Source organism: Dendroctonus ponderosae, unplaced genomic scaffold (assembly GCF_020466585.1).
Source record: "Dendroctonus ponderosae isolate FM_Combo_2020 unplaced genomic scaffold, Dpon_F_20191213v2 Dpon_F_20191213_7, whole genome shotgun sequence".
NCBI lineage: Eukaryota > Metazoa > Arthropoda > Insecta > Coleoptera > Curculionidae > Dendroctonus > Dendroctonus ponderosae.
The window spans coordinates 8,385,609-8,408,249 of NW_026018916.1; the positions used below are offsets into that span (position 1 = coordinate 8,385,609).

A 22,641-nucleotide genomic window follows, 5' to 3' on the forward strand; every position below is an offset into this window, starting at 1 on the left:
ATCTGACGACGATAATATCAGACACATGAAAAACTACCCTTCAAAATCATAGCCATTTATTTGGCGACTTTTACATCTAGTAAACTCGTATGTGAAATGCTTTCTCAGAAAATCAGGTTATGCCATGATTCAGTTACCTCATCACACTTCAGTCAACTATTGAATAAACCAATCGCTCTAATCGACCAAACCTTTTCAACTTAATGTGCTCCCAAAGAAAAAACTACTTACCTTATTTTCGATTGCGGGTGTGAAGGTTTAACTATTGTCATTATTGCGAAACCGTTAAAAAGGTAAGAAAGTAAAACCATATATTTGCAAGGATTTCTGAAAGATCCTTTATTTCTGATAGTTATTAAGTTTTATATACCATCTTTGTTCAGTTAACATTTTCGGCTTATCATGATTTCACCACTTTAATTTTCTAATCAAAAATTCATAACTTAGTATTTAAATTATTTGAATCCATCTTTTTCAATAACTTTCAAAATATGAAAATTAAAAAAATGAATACACATCTTAAAAATATTTCTTCGCCATTACAAGTAAATAAATTAATCTATAAATACAAAGTAAATGTTTGACTAAATCATGTTTATTGTTTAACAGTTGCGTCCAATTTAGATCCGCTCTTAGTAACAATTGTTTTAGTCTTAATGGTAACATATCAATTTTACGCCACATAAATAAAAGTATTAATATCGTCATCGTCTCTGCGCATATATTTGTGTTCTATCAACCATTCAAGTTGTTCTTTGATCATTTTTTTCGATGGCAAAAACATATTTTTCAAAATATCGACCAGCTCTGATTGCAAAGCTGTATTTGTAATTTTTTTCCTCATTTTAAGAATCTTTATTATTGCCTCTTGTGTTCTAAGAATGCGCAACTGTACAATAGATTGATTATCCTCAATTTGAGACCGCTCGGTACTCAATTGCAGTCTTCCCACCAAATTTACCTGAAATAAAATGGTTGTCCCTTTAATCAAGCAAAAAAATCAGGATTATTTTAAATTTAAATATAAAAAACTGAGAAGAGGTGCAAAATCGACTGCAAAGTCTGCAAGCAAAAAACTTCCATATTGCATCAATAAAATCAGAAATTAACAAAATAGAATAAAACCTTGACGTAATCGTTTATGTATGCTGAATTCGAACCGCTTTTTTCGGAAAACAATTTTTGACAGATATTTTATAATGCACTTTAGACACGGGCAAAATTATATTTAAAGTGGTTAGGTAAAACCAAACTAACTGTTTTTCCTTATTCAGTGGAGTATTTCCAATGAATGAGTTTAAAATGAATTTATTATGATAACCTCGTAGACGAAAACGAATATTTTCTTACCTTTCCTCTCTTCTGTGGCTTCCCATTCTTGATCAAAGCGAAATCCTGATTGACCCAAAATACAGTGTGTTCATCAAAGTCTTTCGGGGCGCTTACAGAAGGATAAAACTGAAGCAGTTGCCGCTTCAGCTTTGGAAATGCTACTAAGGACCATAAGGTTCTTCGAAGTTCACCATCAGGAAGCTCTGTGGCTAATCTATAAAACAGTTCAATATGCAGATACGTTTTATGGGATTCAAATTATTTCTGTCAATAATTTGCAAATTAAAATGTTTGATATTTATTGAAAGAAATTTTAATAAAAACAGTTTCTTGTCTCTTAATTAGTAGTGCTTTTATATTAGTATTAAGAGAATATCTTCCAAAAAAGTAGAAGCAGTGAAAATATGGGATAATTACGGAAAATGTCCCTAAAATTTCCGATGGTAAATTATACGGGGAAATAAAAAAATATATATTTTTACGTAAAGCTTTTCAGTTTTATCTCAACTCTGTTATTAAGCTCCAAAGGCTTGCAAGAAACAACAATCATTTCAATACCTAAGATTCTCGTAAGCGATTTTATCAGTCGGCCTTTGGTTCCACGCAAAAAGCACAGCCATTTGGAAAGTCGTCACATCCAAATCAAATTTACCGCCATTAGTCGCAAACGTAATAGTTCCATTGCTCATATGATGGTACCTGCAGAGCCGAAGAAAAGTTGATAACCGATCTGTTAATTTCGAACAAAACCATGTATTACCATTGCAGCTTTCTACCAGAATGTTTCTTTTTATAAAAGTCTTCAACTTCGGGAATATAATCCTCTAATTCCACGGGTAAACTAACGGTAACTCTTTCCGATCCTCTCGCCCAGGCACCTTAAATATTTAATTTGATAAAAACCATACTTTTAGCAATGCCTAAACGCAGCCTACTTGCCTGCATTTAAAATTTTAATATTTATCGCATCATGTCGTTCCGTCGACGTTCTAAATAGGGCATTCAGATCCTCACTAACTTTAATATCTTGAAACATTCTTGCTAGCTTATTTACATAATCCGCTGGCATTCCCACTTCTCGCAACCATTCAACCTACAATTTGTATGATCTGATTCAAACTCACAATCAAAATGAAAAATAGGCATTTTCGAATTATATGAAATCTGATTTAATATAAAAGTTTAATAAATATACCATATCTTCTTCTTTTTCACTATCTGCACTGGAGTCTAATATAAGTCGCCTAGTTAAATGAGCTTTGTGATATCTCATAAAAACGTCTTTATTCGATACATATTTAAGGAGAAGTAACACATCTCTTAATCTAAAAAATAAATTTCTTAGATATAAAAATATCCCTGATAAATCAAAATATCTAAGTCATTCAAAAATGCTTTGTGTCCCGATAGATAGTAATAGAATGAATGAATCAATCTCTACATATCCTGCCCTAGACAAAATGCTGCGATTCAAATATCAGTAAAGGACTTAAAAATGAATTTTGAGGTCAAAATTATTCTAATAATTAATATAAACATGGATTAGAATATCAACAGATGTCCAAAGTTGCGAGGAAAAATGTTTTAAGTGTGACTACAGCTTTCAATCAAATTAAATGTTAATTTGCGTTTCTTGACACCTCCTGAGTTATTGAGAGAGATCGATATTAATTCAGGCAAACATTGTTAATTTATTATTACTTTAGCAGACAATTATTTGTGACGAAAAATAGAGTTATCTTAAGCATTTCAACAGTTGGGTTCTGACTAGACTTAGAAATAACAACGAAAAAAAATGCAAAGCTAAAATTAATGAAGAATGAAATTAAAGTTTTTAAAATAGATTTAAGGTACGGTTTCGGTCGTGAGTTAGAGATGCGGCGGCTCGAGTCGCAGCTAATGCGATTCAACTGGTAGAGGTATTAGTCAAATCGCAGTCGCAATTGCGATTTTCGGACAATGGCTCGTTTTTTGCGAATGAGAATAACAAGTTAATTAAGGATGTCCAAAAATATCCATCGATTTATGATTATAAAGATGAAAATTTGAAAATTTTTGCCGTCAAAGAAAATGGATGGATAAAAATAGCCACATCAGTGAAAAAAATGGCAGAAAAATTGTATTAGGATTTTTTAAAAGAAATTGTTCTTATTTTCCTCCCCTTCTAAAAAAATAAGAGTTCAAAGCTCGACGCCGTCCATCTTTTCAACAGTTTTTTTCTCAAATGTACCTCACGAATTGACATCCTGAACTGACCCACACTTTAGACTGCGGCTGCTTCCAAACGCAGTATCGAGTTGCAGCCGCCGATCGCACCACCAAAACCGCACCTTAAACATCTCAAGGAAAATTTACTCTTAATCAATATTTTGGATGTCTCGACTTAGTTATCAAGCAATAAAACAAACAATACGATAAAGTTTTCATTAATGAGATATTTGTTTTTATTCCGTACATTTGCGTTTCTTGTACCGACATCAAATTCGATTACGGTATGTCTGAAAAATATCTAATTTAAATATCCGTAGTTTTAAGAGGGTGTATTATTGTTAAACCATGTTCATAAAAAATAAAAACATTTTGACCCCAAAAATATGGACTTTGTGAGTTTTTAACCACTTTGGGTAAGAAACGAATTATCTATCCAATGAATATTTGATAATTTAAACACATACCTCGTTTCAATTTCTTCACTGGTAAGCCTTTTCGACAAGGGCGTCCGCCTAAGTAATAAATCGCAGTAATTGGCCAATAACTCTGGACATTTACTCTCAGGGGTGACCATCTTACCTGCCACATTTCGTCCACTACTCAATTCTAATCTAAATACTGTTGTATCATTAACTACCGCTTCAAATGCTTTGTCTCTTGCAGTTAAAAATCGAGGATCGTCCGAAAAGGCGTCATGAACCAATTTACTGAATTTCCTAGAATTAAAAATCAACGATGCAGGAAATAATGCGCCAAATTTTTACATATTGAAGCTACCTAAATAGATCCAACAAGCGCTCCACATATTTTTCGGAATCCTGCGTGATTACATCGGCAGCAGCGACCATATCAGCCAATCCAGCTTGACTAATATGCCTTTCAAGTTGTTGCAACATTAGCTGCACTCCTAATGGTCCTCTTTCTAGTAACCTACGTCAATAGAAATAGCAACTTTATAAATACTACTAAAAAGAAATAAACAAAAAGTTTCACCTGAACATTAGTTGTAGTCGATCGGTTTCTCCTGCTTTAATAAGAGGGGCACATTCAGCAATAAGCATTGGTAACGAATTTTGCACTAGCACCTTCACACAGCATTGAATAACATCATAGCAGCCAGCTAATAACAGACATTGAATGATATAGAAATATTCGATGCTTTCAACAATTCGGCATGTTATTAATTGATTCCGGCCTTTTTACAGCGCTAGAAAAATTTGCAATAAAAGTAACACTAACTGATTTGTTGATTGAACACCAAAAACAAAAACTAACAAACATAAAACACATACATTTTCAAATATATTTCTTATTAAAAGAATCATAAATACTAAAAAACAAGTTTCTTTCTAAATCAAAAGTCGTTTTTTTAAATTTTCAATGTAAATCAAAGTAGTATTTTGATAATTTAATAAACAGAAAGAAAGTAATAAAGCAATAAGAAGGAATTATAAATCACAAACAATTTTAAATCGGAACGCAGTTAAAAAATATTTTCAAAATAAAAACAAAATTAGATCAGGGAATCAGGCATTGAAAACGGAGAGAAACTTATCCAAAATGACGGCTTCGTTATTGTTTTCAATGATGCGAAATATATGCTCGTTCTAAGGTATGTACATACGATCCTACTTGAACCCGCATTAAAACTGAATGTGGGTAAACAGTCGACGTTTTCTTTGTGAAACATGAGCGTGCAAACAGATAAATTATTTAATTTAGTTAACTGATCTGAAATATTTAGTTAATTGTGTATTTATTCATTAAATGTATTTTTTTAATTACAGATGACCAAGGTAATTGTGGCAAAAAAATTTAGAAATGGAAAATGTACGCTTACCTATTCATCACTAGAGTCTTCAGGACTTGAGACGTCATTAACATTAACCGCCAAAATACCATCTTTATTGTCTAATAATAATAAAATGCAGCTTAAAATACTGCGTATATTAAGCACTCAATATACCCGCCATGCAACGGCATGGTCTGATAAAAATAAGGTTGTTTCTAGGAATGGAAATAAATCTACATAAAGCACCCAACCACATGACCAATTAAAGTCGATTATGAAGTACAGCGACCAATGAAATTGTAATAATCAATCTATCAAAATATTCCCGGCAAAAACGGAAACCGGTCACAAACAAATTGCTTGGATTTTACGAACACTATATGCAAGAAACTCATAACTGATCAGACCCCAATTTTTAGGTTCAGCCAAGTATCTTCATAAAGAGTATAATTTGTCCTACCTTCTAAGTATCTTTGGGCTCTCGACTCTTCCTCCTTAAGCTTAGCATCGGCATACTTCATATAAGCTTGTACTCCATTTTCCGCCAAATACTGACTGCTTTTTAATTTATAAAACATTTCTGTACTCTGAATATAAGCTGCTTCAAAATTTTCTCTATATATCTCTAATCTGTCATCAGGATTGGAGCATAAATTTACATAAGATTCTCTTACGCCTACGATATAGAATGGAGAATATTAATATTAGCGATAATAGTAACGATTTATTTGCTACAGGGCAGGATATAAGTAATATTAGTTCAAGGAGCTAACTAACATGTCGAAAATACACGAATTAAATAAAAATTTGTTTAAGGTGCATTTTAGAAGTTTAAATAACCCCTATTTGTTCTTATCAACACAGTCCCAAAATGCACCTCTTCCAAACTGCAGACATCGAAAGAGGCGAAATAATTGTGCTTTGTATGTATGTACGTACCATCGTACCAACAAAAATATTCTACATATAACACTGGACTTTGGACATTTTGTTAGTGCGCTCGATGTGTTTTGGCAATGAGGCCAACGCCAGAATGCGCTAAAAGGTTTTGGAAAAAGCGGCAAACGATTTATTTAACAGATTTGCTTTCAGACCAAAGAATGCGTTTAGGTGCTTAGTAATATTTCAGTAGAAAACCTTAAGATATTTTAGTGGAAGCCAGAATGCTTTTTTGATTAATTTTTCGGCCATTGACCAAAACCGGTTCTGAATCACTCTAAAATCTATACACAGTTTAGGATTATAATTACACAAGGAAAGTGTCACGGAAGTGCATCAGTTATTTGGGAGGATTAACTCACAGTTATCTTAAAATAGAAAATGAACAGTTTACTCACCTATAACTAATTGGGAATCAAAAGCCTCTCCATTCCTTTCAGCATGCACCAATTTCATAGCACTTTCTTGCAATCTATGTTTAATATCACTAAAAATACTTTCATTCCAACTGTCGAGCATCAATTTACGAACAATACACTCATCGCTGCTGTTGGGTTTGTTGTTGCTACCTTGCATACTGGAACTGGCAGATGTTGTCTTGCCCTGAAGACTGCTTTCAAGCTGTCTATTAACAAAAACAAATAAATTAATACTCGAGATTTGAGTAGTACTTACTGAAGTACAAGAAAGTAGTTTTGATTTGCTTAAACGCTTAAGTTTCACTAAAGTAATTGGACTAACCCCGAAAGAGTGAGTTCTCTATAAATATCTAGGAAATGGCTCAATTATGCCTTACCGAAAAGGGGTTGGTAGATAGTTGCATTGTGTAAAAAATTTCCTCCATTCAGCTATATAGGCTTTTAACAATGCTTCCTCCTCTCTCTGAGCTAATACTCTAGATTGAGCCTGCTTAATGAATTGTACTATGTCTTCATGCAGGTGATCCCTCAGTTTTGCAGGCCCCTTTTCATCCCAAAGACATACCAAATGTACATCATAAAACAGATCATGCCACTCAGCTTGAGACACCGCTTCTTGTTTCAGAAGTTTCAAAACAATGGGGCGCATATGAACCCACTTATCCTCAAATTTCAGCTGACCTTTTCCCTGGAACTTTTTTATTAAATGTGAGAAATTCATAAGAGACTCCTTACCTTTAGCATTTTCAGGTTATACATGTAGGTCTGAGGCAGATAAAGTTGATTGATTTTGATATGTATTCACTTGATTTAATTATGTTGCTTTTTAGTCATAATTTTCTTGTAGTGTTTAAAAACCAGTTTTTAATCCTATCTGCTAGCAAATTGCTCACAAAAACAAAACGATCCCCTGCGGTGACAGCAATTGACAATTGACCACAGGTCAAGGAGGTTGTCAGATCATTCTGTCATCCGTGCACCACGTTTTTAGAAAAAAACATAAACTAACAACACAGTCAGAAATATTGTTTAACTTCTTCCACATTGATGTATAGAGAATAATTGTCAATTTTACGACGTAAAAATTCAATTAGCACTTAAAATTGTTGAGCATCGGCAACTATTATTAAATCATTACATTTACCACATGAGGCTGTCTCTCTTACGTATAATGATATCTAGCCGACATCAATATTTTATAGGCAACACTGTCTCACAGAAGCAGTGGCTTAACTTCTGACCTAACCTCACAATCCCTATTTTGACAGCTATTTGGGTTCATAAACTTTGATCCCGACCAATTTTCTGAAAAATTGTAATAAATCATCTAACAATTCAAAGCTCTGTTAAAATGGCTTGCCGAAAAGTACTATCCGTAAGTAATTTTCCGCATTACTTCTCAATTTTACCCCGAGCAGCCTCATATTCATATCGTAAATTATTACATAATATTCCGTAGGTTAAAAACATTATATCACTTAGATAGAGCTTACTTCCAATGTCCTTATTTCCAGATCAGGCAATTCAGTACTGGCCAAGTAGCCAGTCAGTTGGTCAAGCCTCCAGTACAAATATTTGGGATTGAAGGGCGGTATGCAACAGCCCTGTATTCTGCAGCCACCAAGAAGAAGACCCTGGACAGTGTTGAAAAGGATCTGATTGGGCTCGAGACATCTTTGAAAACTGATCCTAAATTCAAGAGCTTTATACTGAACCCAACAATTAAAAGGTATTACCGACTTACTTGAAAATATAAAATTTCAAAGTTCTTTTTGAAGCAATAAATGGCTCGCAAAAACGAGGCCATAGATTGCTTTATAAACAACAGAATACAAATAATTTCAAGTGGAAATCTAATTCAAAGAAATGCCGAATTTCTTCAAAAGGAAAAAATGTAACGTATTTGAGCGATCTGTGATTTGATGTTCGACTAACATACTCCAACTAATTCGATAAAATGATAATAATTACACTAAATTACGTTCTTTCACTATTGGTTTCGTACTGATTAATAAACTACTCATTAATGAATAGGGATATTGAATATTTTTTGTATTTCTTTTTAGTCCTGTGTTATTTGCATTACAGTTACATGGACATGGAGAGGAATCTGCCTTCACTGCCCTCGAATTGTTCTATTACATTTTTAATGATTTAGTTATGTTGTTTTTGCAGGTGTTAATTTTCAACTATGCAGAGTGCTTTAGAAAAGCTTGCAATATCCATTAATTTTTTTACTCTGAACTTTTGAAAAATGAGATGAATAAATTTGTGTGATATGCATCCGTGTTAACTTTTTGCAAAACGGTTTTGGAATAGTTTGTCTACTACACAAAATTATTGCCCTTGTCCTTTGTTTCAGGTCATTGAAATCTGAAGCCCTAAAAGCAATATCTGCAAAAATTTCGCTTAAACCCGAATCTGCCAATTTGCTTCAGCTTTTGGCCGAAAACGGTCGTCTCATAAAGTTGGATCGAGTTATTACCGCATTTAAAACTATCATGGCAGCCCATAGAGGAGAGGTAAGTTGTTTAACACTAGCCTTATGTTCGACATACTTACGGTTTTCCACTAAATTATAGGTAGTTTGTGAGGTGACTAGCGCCAGAGAACTGGACGCCGAACAGAAGACCAAACTTCAAGGAGTGTTGAAATCTTTCTTGAAATCTGGTCAATCCATTTTGCTAACTACTAAAGTTGATCCTTCCATTATTGGAGGTTTGCTTGTTTCTATTGGTGATAGATATGTAGACATGTCTGTTGCCAGTAAGATTAAGAAGTATTCTGAAATTATCAGCGCCCCCGTTTAAATCGACCAACGGTGTAAGCACGAATTAGAACATAATGCAATATCTAAATAGAAGTTTGTGTTGTTTACTGGCTACTTAATTCCATAAAAACAGCTTATGGTTACGGACCTTACAGGTTTTTGTCAAATAATGGTTTCGTATGAAAATACAAGAGTAGCAATTATAAGAGTATTTTTATTTTTAGCTGTCCAGCATGTTTTCCCACAAGTATTTGAAAATTTAACAGTTTAATGTCTTTGATAAACCTTCCTGCCCCTCGATTTTTATTTTTAGTTGCTTTTTTTCTTCTGGTAAATTCATTTATAATGGGTGGCTCAAAAATATATTAACAATAATTACATCTTTTTTCCGATTTCACATCCAATTCTCAGATTGCTTTATGGGTTACGATTGAATAGATATATAACTAAGACTGATGATTGATTTCAATAAATCTGTTATTTTGGATTGGCCCGAGTTGGTACCGACAGGTATTGGAAAAAAATAAGAGGTAACTTATGAAGAAGTCTTGTAAACTTTCACAACCTGTAGATCGGAAACGAAGCACTTTAACCCCCTGTTCATATTAACTTTATATTAAAAATACCTACAAATTTCTTATATAAAACTCACAAACTAAGTTAAAATGGAGAATAGTACTGCATTTAGAAAATGCGTCATTTTTAGTTCGGTAATTAACGTAACAAATAGTTCCAATTATTACATCATACTGTGTATAAATAACTGTAAACTCGAAAGCAACAAAAATCAAAACTACTGATCCAGTAGCGTAATAAAAGTAATATGCCGTGTGAGAAAATTAACGTGCTACGTGTAGCGAGGGAATGTGAAAGTGGAATTTATCAATCTGAGAAACAGATTTACTTCTACAGAAAAAACTCTGACACCACTTAATTTCATGATTTATTTTACACAAACAAGCTTACCTTACACTAATAAAAAAATCATCAGTTTCAATTCTTGAAAGTTTCTGATTGAAGTTACCGAAAAAAACATTATTTCTTCGCTAATACGGATGTTTCATTCGAAAAAAAATTACACCTACTTATTAATTACACCAGTGTAATTCACATGTGTAGAATGAAACATTAGTTAACTTAATTTTTTTTTATTTACGACTACAAATGCAAGAATCAACCACAGATATTATTGTGCTTTTCGTGGATGTGATGACTCACTTTTCTTTGGACTCGAATTTCTTAACACTTTCCCTCAGAGCTTCAATACGCTGTAGTAAAGGAGGATGAGAAAAGTGCCAAACAGAATACAGCCAATCGTGGACAGGAAACCCGGAATTATCTTTGTTAAGCTTAAGCAGCGATCTCTCTAATGCAACACCTTTATTTTGTTGAACAGCAAAGTCGTCAGCTTCAAATTCAAATTTTCGAGACAATACAGTCATTAGGAATGATAAAACTGTGTTGTAGGGCATCATTACGTACTGCAAAACAACAAAAAGACCAACAAGCACTGGCTTACTTCTGTAAAAACCTAAAGCGGTGTATAACTTTGGATATTTGAAAGTTACACCAAAAACAGTGAAAAGAAGAAATAAGTTTACTTGACCAATGACTAAGTTTTTAATGTTATGATTTCTACTCCAATGGCCAAGCTCATGGGATAACACGGCCAAAATTTCATCGTTGTCGCAACCACTCCCATCATCTTTAGCGAGAAGGGTATCAAAAAGAACAATCCGCTTTGATTTAAATAAGCCATAGAAATATGCATTACTGTGAGACGATCTTTTTGAGCCCTCAACCACATACAAGTCTGTCAATGGAAACTTAAGACTGGCTGCTAATGCTTCAATGTCTGATTTTAATTCGCCCTCAGCAAGTCGATTGTATTTATCAAACAACGGAGCAATAACTGCAGGATATATTGTTAACAAGACAAGAGTGAGAACTCCAACTATCGCCCAGAGATATATGAAGAAGAAATCTCCACCATTTTTAACTACCACAATCACAATCGATGCCACCATTGTAGTGATTATTTGAAGGACCAAAAATTGCTTGATCTTGTCCCAAACAAAGAATCCAGCTGTTTGCTTGTTGAACCCAAATGCCTCTTCTAATACGAAATTGTAATAGATAGTAAATGGCAAATCTAACAATGTGGTCATTAGTTGCAAAAGAACTAGCCAAATGCAACTGGTTGACACTTCATCCATAAATGGATTGATTCCTTCGGTAAACCGCCAAATTTCAGCCAGAATTCCCTGATGTATTACTACAGTGTTAATAATGATTGAATGGAATTGTTTCACAAAACCAAATTTAAGTTTGGCTATGCTGTAGTTCCTAGCTTTTTCATATTCGTCGTTTTTCATCACATCTTTTAGTTGATGTGGGATTTGCACTGTCGACTTGGCTACACCAAACTGTAAGGAATAGATTATTTTAATTAACATGCACTTAGTGCTTTGGTCTTTGGACGGACGATTTCAAAATAATATTGGATCCAAGATGCACAAGCCGGAGCAAAATCGCTTGGGTTAAGAGAGGCTTAAGTCGAATAATTATGTCCAGCAGTGGACGAGACAAGCTGCTATGATGTTTATAATGATTATAGGCATATGCCCACTCGACAAACTTGAGCAATTAAAATATTTTGAAAAATTTCAGATATAAACTATGTTGTATGTTGTTATGCTAGATGGTAAAATGCTTCATAAAAATAATTGCAGAAAATTTTGGATAAAGAATGGTGAATAAAGTTAGTGATCAAAAGTGGATATATGACTGAAGCTTTGTGCATTGCTGCTGGTTATTACTGATAATTCCAAGACCTCCAAACAAAATAAAGCATATCTTGAACTCACCTGTCGAATGGATAAATAAGTTTCCCAGATATAATCTGCCCATAATAAAAGAATTATTACATATCTAATACATTGATCGTCTAACTTATCTATAAAAGATAGTAAACTCATATTGGTCAGTTTTCTAGCTGGAAAATTCAATCTTTTTATAGATAATCCAGCTCGCTATTTAAAAATCGACTTAACCTAACATAAAGACTGACGACTGACATTTTTGAGCGATACTTTACGGAGTGGTTCTCGCATGGCCTACAGTAAAATTGCTAAATAATTTACATCTTCTCATCGAAACGACATAAATAATAAAAAATGAGAATCTTTAGTCCATTATCATCAAAACACAGTTTATTAGGTCAAGTTTGAATTGGACTATTTTTTTGTTTTTACCGAAATTTACTTTACAAATTAAAATATTCGACCGCTTAGCAACGCTGTCCCCACGCTGTTCCTTTCATTGTTGTCGATATAAGCATACTCAGATAAATATTGCAATATTATTTAAATTAAATGAATAAATTTTATAAATGTCAAGTGAACACTATCCTTTCGTAATATCGACGTTTATCAACTCCCATCTCTTATTGTTGTTTATATTTTGTCAAATGAACTAACCTACAAATATTTTTTCCAAATTTTCAATGAACTTTAGGTCCCAAAATGATTTTACGAAAGTTAGTTACAAACGTAGGGGCAAGGCGAAGAAGCAGCCGCTAGCTATCGTCAAAGACTGCAGTGTCTTCAATGTAGACTCAAATATTAGGTTTATTGCCACATTTGTGTATGTTTGTTTTTTAAACAAATATGTTTTAGGAGAATTAATGAAGCCAAAACTGAGTTGCAATCAACCGACTTTTTCCAGTCTGTATCCGCACTACTCAAGGAAGGTTTGCAGCAGCTAAATGATCCAGAAATTAGAAAAATAATTTGCTTTGGTTTAGGAAGAATATCCGAATTAATGGTACCCCGTTACCAGCTAGCTTTGCTATTGTGCCTTAAGGCATTGTTCAATGTGGAAGTTTTGGTAACCGACCCCATGTTTAATAACAACGATTTATCCCTTCTCAAACACTTTGAAATCGGCTGGTTAGAAAGAAACATCGAAGGTAAATTTAAAGTCGACACTCTTGAGACATACCTGTTTTACCTTCCTCACTGTCCCAAACAGCTAATGAATAACTTATTGTGGTGCAATTGGGGTTTGCGTCTTAGCAAATGTATTATAATAGGAAATAGTATAAACAAGGTGGTTGAAGATAATTCTAAGAGGGTTTTGAAAAAGTCTGCGAAATATATCAATAACATTTCGCCTAATGTGTTGGAACTGGGCATTGTCAATAGTTTTACATATTTCGATGTTTTTAACGACACTTCCATACACTGTTTTCCTATTGATAAATTGAATCTTTTAACAAATGAATTTTGGGACGATTGTGAAGAACCTGAATACTCGGATAGTGATATGGAAATTATAAGAAACAGTTTAAATAAGTTAGAATTTTAATCTAAACAGTACCTCGATACAAAGTATAATTTAAAAGAAACTGTTTATTATTTTAAATAAGCTCCCCAGTTGACAGATGTTGATAATCACGTAGAAACGACATGGTATGTACGGCCATAGAGAAAGTAAAATATTACTTTAGTTATTTTACTTACTCTATGTGTACGGCAAAGTCCCCCTCCCCCCAATTTAATCACGTCATATCGACGTGATTATCATGGACATTTTATGGAGACAACGTCTAAAAACTTCGAACTAGGAGATCACAAAAAAGTCGATCTTTTTGTCATCTGAAGGCAAGATCTTGTCCTAAATATAGTTAGCAAAATCATGAGATTTAAATACGATATTTCAAAATTGGCGTGATTCGTCTGAATGTGTTGTCTGCGGGTGTTGAGGGAGTATAAGAAAAATATTTATTATTTAATTAATTCTTATCACAAACTAAGATATGTGCGAAACTAGATCAAAAGTTCGGTAAGAATGTTTTCCAAGGTACTCTGTTACATTAAAATAAATATACATAAATATGTATAGTGTATAAAATATACATAAACATGTATATAACATAAATATGAATTGCATACGATACACACTTATCGTACATATGAGGATTATTTAATTTAAAGTAATGCAAATATTAATTATCATTCGATCCGTCCGTCCGACGGGAACAAATACGCGCTTACCTTAGTTAATTTAATTGCTTCGAGCTTTATATATGGCATCACCGGCTGTCACCGGTAAAGTGGCAATACTAACGTCAAATCAAATTCATTTTAATTGTTTTTTGAACCATAGGATCTTGGTCAATAACGTGAACTTTATTTAGATACAAACCGACAGAAATCAACGCAAACTGTATAACTGTGCTGCGAATACTCCAACACCACTTACTTTAGTAAGATCTAAGATCCTGAGCGTGTGGCAATAGTTATTTATGGCAACCAAACCTTAAACAAAAATAACAATGTATAAACAAATGTTGCAAACGTGGATCTTTTGCATACTAGTGTGCGTAATTATACCAAGTCGCAGTGTTTGTGCCCCATCAGAGAACAAGACAACCCAGAATACATTATATGAGGCTGTGGTCAGCAAGTGTCCCAGTTTAGGAGTAACTGATCTATATAAGAACTGGAAAGATTTGTTTGATAATCAGTGCTCAAATTTTACGGCTATCAATGCTACAACAGAACTCACAAAGAAGGAACTTCCCTATGTCAGATGCAAAGTTTTATACGAAAGTATTATGGAATTCTGTTCGTCAAACTTAGAAAGCCTTGAAGTAGTGAAGTTGAAAGGATTCATATCCCTCTCTAACGACATGAAGTGTGATTTATCAGAAGTATGCAATGATGAAACAGGATTACCTGCCCTAGAAAGCACTCCAAATAATGTTTCACACTTAATGAAAAAATTTAATTGTGTGTTAATATGCAGCATTGTTGGAAGCAATGGACCTGAAGTTACAGATATTTGTAAGCTTGCATATTTTTTCAAGTCAATTGATGTGAAAGAATTAAATAGTAATCGAATGCAGTTGCATGGAAACATTAGGTCCTCTCCAGCACCACAACACAAAAACGAAACACTTCCCGGACCAATAAAAGTGATCGCATTTAAACCGTTGAACCAAAGTGTACGCGGTCCCGTAGATAGTGAAATACCAAAATTGCCTGAGGCGAATAAAGACAATGTTGTTAAAGCACAGGAATCTCCCATAGTTAATAAATCAAACATTGATGTAAAACCTGTACCTAAACCAGAAGAGAATGCACCTGCTGTTCAACCGCAGCTCATTGTGCCTAATTCGTTAGAAAATGCAGCTGATGATGAAAACCAGAATGTGAAAAGTGAAGATAATTCTGTTGGAGACCCAGGTGAACAGAATATGAATATTCAAAATAAGTAAGTACCCTGACATCTAAGTAAACAATTTGCTTTTATAAACATACTAAGGTTTATGTGTGTGCCACTGTAAACTCTCTCAGGATCGGTTTAAAATCTCAATTGGCTTCAACTTACGTCTTTAAAGGCTTACCTATTTATTTAAACGCCAAGAGTGAAACTCTTTCTTGGAGGTAGTTGTTCCATTTATAAATGTCTTCAGTAATATAATATAATATTGAAGATGTCCAGTAAAAGCCTGCTTTATTTGCATATTGCAACAAAATACATCTTTTACGAATGTTTGTTTGCAATAAAAAAGCTTAAACTTAAAACAGTAAATTATATTACTTTAATTTTTTCGGTAATTGAGTAAGTACCCTAGGTGCGCTTTTAAAAATATTATTTCAATATACGAAAGTATTGGGTTTTTTTCCATTTTCGGATTTACATTAAAATTTTCAGAAAATAAATAAAAATTTGTACATCTGCTGGTTCCACAGAAATCATAAACGGTACCGTATCACTGCGAATTTGAATATTAGGTTCCTGGAGCTCCAAGAGGATCTAATAAGCTACGTGCTTACACGTATTTTAATTTATAAAAAGTTCTCCAGAAACCGCCCATTGAGCCTCCAAAGTTGGATTGTCTTTAATCCTCAATAACTAGCTTATTTCAAACAAAACCCCCCAATTTTTTTGGGGTTTTCTGATGTATTGTTCTGGGTTTTCTGATATAAATTTTTGTATCTAAATGTGGTGGTGTTTTATCCTTAAAATTTAAAAAATTAAAATTTAATGTTTATTTTGATCAAATCCCGTACTGTATTGGAAACTAATCTTAAAATGCGTCCTTTTTTATACACCAAAACCTTCATAGGACACATTCATATAAAATTCATGGTTACTGCGACATTGCACTGCGACGCACTAAAGAACAGGGTTGCTCTAGCTGATACACTCATCGAATTTAAATAAATTCTGGCGTGATGGAAAAGACGATCGGACACGCCGATTGGCATTTTCAGTTGCGCATTTTTTCTATCCTAAACTTTTTATTCAGAGTGTGTCATATCAGTGGCTATAACCATTTTTTAGTGCTAAATGAAGCACCCACAAAGTATATTGTGAAAGTTAGTAGTTTTCACAAATATCTAGTCATACGTATCTCACGTGCAATGCAATGCCTATCTTCAATTGTTCCAGAATGTTTTCAGATTTATGACAAACATTAACGTTAATAACAGAAAATTATTTTATTGCATAAAAACCCCGTGAAATTATCAATACTTTTTAAAAGTAATATGAATAATAAATCAAATGTTTTAGTAAAAACTTATTTGTATATTTTTATAAACCATTTTAATATATTTTCAAACTACAGATTGTAAATATTGTAGCAATAAAAAACTTAGTTTTTTTAATATCATGTTTTCTTCTGTAATTAAATAATGGCATGATTTAAAGCTGAGTCACTATAAGCCAAGCCAGTGGCCCAAACACTCTCCAAAAGCATGGCATCCGTGATAAGAAAATTCAGCTTCATAGAGAACTTGAGTATTTGTGACCTTGTATACAATTTTTTTAAGCAACCCCTTAGTGAGTTTAGTGTGAACAACTTTAACTAAAAACTACAAGGAAAAATCTGAAAAAAATAAACACTAAATTAGATCATGTTTCATCATTATCAATAAAATATTTTAAATTTTTTTAAAGTGATGTCGGAGTAGCAGTCGATGTTAGTGATGAAGTAGCACCAGGTGATAGTGATACTAAAGATGATGACAAAGACCAAGGTGAGCAGCCAGATGAAAATGGTTTTCCTGCAGAATCTGATGTTGATTTAGGAAAAGCAAAATCCAGTGAGTTTGATTTTAAAATTCTGTTCTAGATTAAMCAGCARAACCTATCAAAATGTTAATATTTTTTCACATCGATGGCTATTCCCAAACTTATTTAAATCTCCATTATTCTTGGCTTGCTAATTTCTTCAAATATTGCTTTGGTTAGACATTATTTGAATAGTTTTTAGAGTTTATTACATTGATGTAGAAACACATTAATGCGGAATTTTAAAACTCAAGTTCTTCGCCAACAACAAAGGAGCCAAATACTGGAAACAATAAAACCATGATTTTATTACGTGAAATATACAATTGTTCTCCCAAATCATTTAATCCAAAACGTTTATTATCTTCAGAATAATGTATTCAATTGAATGATGTAAACATCTTATTTATAGCACCATATTTCGGACGTGTTTTACGGTGTAGAAAATCTGAAACGATACACATAATATTAGGAAGTTTATCGAATTAAAACGTTTTCATTTTAAAATTTAAATAAGTGATTTGAAATTTAGAGTCCTCAACATGTAATTATTTGAGAAAGTCTTTTTTGCAAACCATATCAGGTCAAAGCTGAAAAAGTCTCAATTTTTCGATTGTTTTGAAATTTGGCTTACTTACACAGTATTGCAATTAGACACCAACTTAACACTGACTAGATTACCCTCTTTGAATACCACCTTTTCCAGCAAATATCTTTATATTTACCAATTTTTGGGTTTGAATTTACTTCGGGACTCCACCCTCGGAATTACAGCCTATCATTACGTAATATCATGCAAACGAATACAATTTAATATCAATATAAGTTTAGATGAATTTTTGTTTTCAACAATTTATATAATGTATTAATTGATTATCATAGTGCTAAAACATTTATAATTCTCTAAACATTTTCGTGTGGAGAAACTTAGTTTTATTCATAAAACTCTAATCTACAAAGGAACTTGTTATTAGTAAAAACTTTTATGCTTTAATTACTTTCACAGCGTTAAAACAGTCATCTACTATATCATCTAAAGGAAAGCCTAACACTCTCGATGATGAGCTTATAATCAATATGAACCCTGTAGAAGACGGCATGGATGGAGATTCCTATTTCTTCTCTTATTTCTCTGTGACTATGTGCCTGGTTATAGTTGGATATGTAGGATATCACAATAGACATAAGGTTCGTTTCAATTATGTTGTTAGCCTGTTTAACTTTTTTATAGGACAAATATGTTTTATTTAAAGTGCCTTCTTTCAGATTCTTGCTCTTCTTCTCGAAGGAAAAAGAGGCAAAAGAAATGGAAGATCTGGTAGAAGACCAAATTCTGCCAACTACCACAAACTTGACACTAACCTTGAAGAAGCAATTTCTTCGTCATGTACTAAAAATCCTCCTAGTAATATAATTTATTGATCCACCAGATCAAAATATTATGGCTGAATTAATATTTATGTCCATTTGTATCATGTTCAGGTCAGTTTAACTCTTTGTTCAGATTGAATGCTACACGCAAAATGTTTCTTACGAATAGCCGTATCATTTTGCTATGGTCGGATATTTAAACTTCAAGATAAGAAGAAAAATTCTACTGCTCAAAATTGTAGAGGTGAGTATTTTATTTTTCCATCCTAGATAATCTGATTTTTGTGATATTAAGTCGAAATCATATCACCCACAGAAGGCTTTTTCAAGTATTACCATTATCAATTTGATATATTTCTGCACAGTGCACAGCACATAGCGACTTACTAATGATAAGCAGCAATAAAGAAAGTTGATTTTCAAATATATTTCGATCACATAATTCAAGTTTTTGCGCTTGATTACAGTTCTATAGAATGCTTTTTTTGGTTGTTGTATATGATGCTCCTCTTTGTGATATATCTGTTGAATTTAAGTTTAAAATTATAGGAATACAAATATTTATGTGGGTTTTCCTTTCCTAGTTATGTTGCAACCGTTTAATTTTTATATTTATTGCTTGCTAACGAAGCATTCTGTATAATCTTTGGATTAATAATTTGAGATACTCTTCAGGCATTTTAATAAAAATTATATAGACTCCATAATTTTCAGATGCACTGTATAGCATTTTCTGCATTGCATCTAATTTGCAATTTGTTTTCAATGCTTTTAGATGCTTCTATAATAATAATAAGACTACGATCCAATGGCAGCAATAATTTCTGATATATATATATATTATAGAGAATATAGTTCAAAATTAAAACCCAGACATAAGTAAAAAACAATTTATTTTCAACAATTAGTAGCTAAAAATATGCCAAAAATCACAGTATTTTATAAGTTTCAGTATAATGTACAGCATTATTAAGTATACTTTGGAACTTATTTGAAGTCCTAATTTAACTGAAAAATCTCGAACTTTTATATGTAATTAAAGATATTAGAAATCAAAAACCACAAATGAAAAATGTTGACTTTCTTTGCGTTTCCCTAATCCACAACAAAATTGACCAAAATACAGCATTCATGGTCCCCTGCCTCTGAATACACATTCATATAAAATTATCAATTCTTTTATGTAATATCCTAAATGTAAATGCTCTTTAGCGCAATATAACAGTTCCCTAAAAATTTGTCTTTACAACAACAAACACCCGTAACAAAGCCGAGAGTTTGTTTTTTCCGAATACTATAATATAGCCTCAATGCCCATTGACCATGTGATATATCCATCTGTAGTGACTGTTACGTACGGGTCTCCATCATAAGTATTCGAGGTACTTACCATCTCTCCAAATGTTAATCTAGTTTGATCTAAAAAAAACTTTACGAAGTGCCAGATAGCAATTTTTTAAAATGAATCAATTTTACCTAAATTCCACTTTAAGCCCTTAGAAGTAGCCATACATGGTGCTCCCAATGGCATTAGAGCGCACCATTCCTGTTTTTCTCTTAAACTTTCTGGAATACTAATTCTGTGATTTCCAGGAGGCAATAAAAATGTTATTGAATTTGAAGCTATCTGATAGATTTTTGTATCTTTCATGAATACAGCAGCTTTAAATAACGTGTTTATATTGGCGATTATTTGGTCAAACCGGCCTGATGTGTCAGCCAACACAAATACGGAGTCTATCTGAAAAAATGTTCGTTTCATGTATCCTTAATTGATACTAAAAATATATGAAATTTAGTAAAGAGCATCTTAAACAAAGCACCAGTTTCTACAAATACATGTATTTAAGACAGAAAGAGTTCGTCATTGATATATAGATAAATAATAACACTCACGTTCATTTCTTTTTCGCTACAATACTTTTGGACTTCCCTCAAGGCTTTCGTGTAGTCAGTTTCATTTTGGTCCGGTGTGTGGATCACTTGGGAGTTTCTTTGTTTGAAATATTCGAGCACATCTAATGAAACTGAGTCCAAGTCCCCAGTTATTAAATCTGGGGCGATACTAACGTACTCGTCAGATTCATGAGCCTGCAACCAGTTTAGCCATTTTTCAGTGCCTCCGTCCACGGTTACTCTTAATTTTGCTGAAATAATTTTTTAACTGTTCCACACTCTAACACGTTAACTATGTCGAAGAGATTTTGCAATTCGTTATCCATGAATTATTATCACTTACCATGTGACCATAAATTAAGTATCTGCCTGTGATCTATATTTAAGTTGATTCGGCAGTTTAGAATAACTATTGCGTATATACGGTTTGCAAAATTTTCGAGAACATCTTCACAGGGTGTCCATGTCTTGCAATCATTTTCAGTTGTGCTCATCCTAATTTTTCAGGTGGCTGGAAGAATTCATTTCAGTTACATACGGAATACTTATTGTATTTTATGGTCGAAAAATATTTTTTAGTAGAAACGTTGTGGATATAAATGCATAGGAGAAGGAAATCGAAAGAAAATAATAGCATGCTGCACAGTATAACAGTTTAACTATGACGAAAGAAATAAATTCGCTTAAAATTCAAGTTTTATCTTGTTAATTGAGATGAAACTTTAGAATGAAGCCCTGGCGAATATTTTAGATTTCGTTCATTATTCTTCAGGTACATGTCTCACAGAAGGAACTAAATCTTTCAAACTTCCGACTTTGGGGTAGGAATCTGAAGAGGTGGTTTTTTAAAATTATAGCCATGTTGCATTGCCCAGTTTTTCCTGTCCCACTGAATTACTTCATATCGACAAAGATCGGACTGAGCAAAGTACGTATGAACGCTGTTTACAGAAAGCTTAGTGGTGGTAATTGTTAAAATTCTCGGGTGTGTAAATTGTCTGAATCTTACTAGTTTATCGGCGTTTCTATTTTCTACCAGAACACCGAGAACGGGCAAATAAGCACGCATTTTTTCTTAGCAAATAGTACAACCTTTTTATGTAGTCCCCATCAGTAGTTCCCATCAGTTCCCATTAACGAATAAGTGGCCGAAAGATGACGAAATGTTTCAATCGGGTCTATGGCAGGTACTTATGTCTCAATTCCAATATATGGAGATTGGATTGGCCTACATGATTCTAACACAATTTACAACAAAATGACTGTGATTCTAAAGGTAAACCAAGTCCCGGCGTGGCTTAAGAACTTCGAGAATACATTATATAAGGATTGAAAACCAAATAATAATCTAATAACGGTAAATGAAAGAGAACGATAATCACATTTAAGTACACTTTACCACTTACCTATAAGTGGGTAGAACGATATCCAACATTTGACTAAACAAGTTAGGTACAGTAAATAAGTTAATTATTTATTTAAAGCTAAAAAAATATCTAAATTTTTTTAGGTTAATACCTATCAACATTATCGTGCATTATCCTTCAAATATCGTATCGGCTTTTGTGGTTGTCGATATGAAGGATAAGCATCTATTTGATGACGTATTCTTTCGTATGCGAACGTTTAAAATATGAAATAAATTTTATTTTGCCAGCTTCCATCGAAATGCAACAATTTGTTGACGACAGTTGGTCTCAGCAGAGATAGCTTCTTATCTTATATAAAATTAATTGTACGTACTTTCCTGACTGTGTTTCAATTCCAAAATTAAAATCAAATCCTGGGTTCTTCAGTCATTTATTTATTGTTCATTTATCAAT

The 22,641-nt window shown here is 33.0% G+C and overlaps 6 protein-coding genes across 11 annotated transcripts in view; 3 read left to right on the forward strand and 3 right to left on the reverse strand.

The window, feature by feature from the left end:
• Positions 1-314: 314 nt before the first annotated feature.
• Positions 315-7,798, reverse strand: LOC109546182 (cullin-5). The gene is made up of 13 exons (XM_019917040.2): positions 7,429-7,798; positions 7,071-7,381; positions 6,673-6,899; positions 5,796-6,011; positions 4,537-4,663; positions 4,321-4,473; positions 4,008-4,259; positions 2,528-2,657; positions 2,272-2,425; positions 2,093-2,210; positions 1,891-2,031; positions 1,351-1,546; positions 315-961 (listed from the first exon to the last, which is right to left on the reverse strand). The coding sequence occupies exons 1-13, from the start codon at positions 7,450-7,452 to the stop codon at positions 674-676; spliced, it is 2,337 nt and encodes a 778-aa protein (XP_019772599.2). The 5' UTR covers positions 7,453-7,798; the 3' UTR covers positions 315-673.
• Positions 7,799-7,891: 93 nt separating this feature from the next.
• Positions 7,892-9,666, forward strand: LOC125505102 (ATP synthase subunit O, mitochondrial-like). The gene is made up of 4 exons (XM_048668162.1): positions 7,892-8,068; positions 8,208-8,422; positions 9,056-9,215; positions 9,276-9,666. The coding sequence occupies exons 1-4, from the start codon at positions 8,045-8,047 to the stop codon at positions 9,501-9,503; spliced, it is 627 nt and encodes a 208-aa protein (XP_048524119.1). The 5' UTR covers positions 7,892-8,044; the 3' UTR covers positions 9,504-9,666.
• Positions 9,667-10,393: 727 nt separating this feature from the next.
• Positions 10,394-12,556, reverse strand: LOC125505097 (CAAX prenyl protease 1 homolog). The gene is made up of 2 exons (XM_048668146.1): positions 12,331-12,556; positions 10,394-11,889 (listed from the first exon to the last, which is right to left on the reverse strand). The coding sequence occupies exons 1-2, from the start codon at positions 12,439-12,441 to the stop codon at positions 10,678-10,680; spliced, it is 1,323 nt and encodes a 440-aa protein (XP_048524103.1). The 5' UTR covers positions 12,442-12,556; the 3' UTR covers positions 10,394-10,677.
• Positions 12,557-12,771: 215 nt separating this feature from the next.
• LOC125505098 (SRR1-like protein) lies at positions 12,772-13,871 on the forward strand. Of its 2 annotated transcripts, XM_048668154.1 has the most exons (3): positions 12,784-13,090; positions 13,141-13,214; positions 13,269-13,871. In XM_048668154.1, exons 1-3 carry the CDS (start codon positions 12,969-12,971, stop codon positions 13,829-13,831), a joined length of 759 nt encoding a protein of 252 aa, XP_048524111.1. In that variant the 5' UTR covers positions 12,784-12,968; the 3' UTR covers positions 13,832-13,871. The 2 variants fall into 2 exon arrangements, with proteins under 2 accessions (XP_048524110.1, XP_048524111.1); XM_048668153.1 differs by having other exon boundaries at positions 12,772-13,090; positions 13,141-13,871.
• Positions 13,872-14,559: 688 nt separating this feature from the next.
• On the forward strand, positions 14,560-19,484 carry LOC109546167. The gene is made up of 4 exons (XM_019917013.2): positions 14,560-15,742; positions 17,438-17,583; positions 18,558-18,739; positions 18,818-19,484. The coding sequence occupies exons 1-4, from the start codon at positions 14,802-14,804 to the stop codon at positions 18,971-18,973; spliced, it is 1,425 nt and encodes a 474-aa protein (XP_019772572.2). The 5' UTR covers positions 14,560-14,801; the 3' UTR covers positions 18,974-19,484.
• A 314-nt stretch (positions 19,485-19,798) lies between these two features.
• Positions 19,799-22,641, reverse strand: part of LOC109546170 (thiamin pyrophosphokinase 1) — a 4,557-nt gene continuing 1,714 nt past the window's right edge. For 2 of the 5 annotated variants that reach the window (XM_019917019.2, XM_019917017.2), the window contains exons 2-5: positions 21,162-21,329; positions 20,819-21,069; positions 20,399-20,663; positions 19,799-20,341 (exon numbers count right to left, since the gene is read on the reverse strand). In XM_019917019.2, coding sequence (XP_019772578.1) covers positions 20,217-20,341; positions 20,399-20,663; positions 20,819-21,069; positions 21,162-21,312 — 792 coding nt within the window. In that variant the 5' untranslated portion in view covers positions 21,313-21,329 and the 3' untranslated portion in view covers positions 19,799-20,216. Of the gene's footprint in view, positions 20,342-20,398; positions 20,664-20,818; positions 21,070-21,161; positions 21,330-21,910; positions 22,488-22,641 lie in introns of those variants that run through there. The other 3 variants (XM_048668156.1, XM_048668155.1, XM_048668157.1) reach the window with 3 other exon arrangements.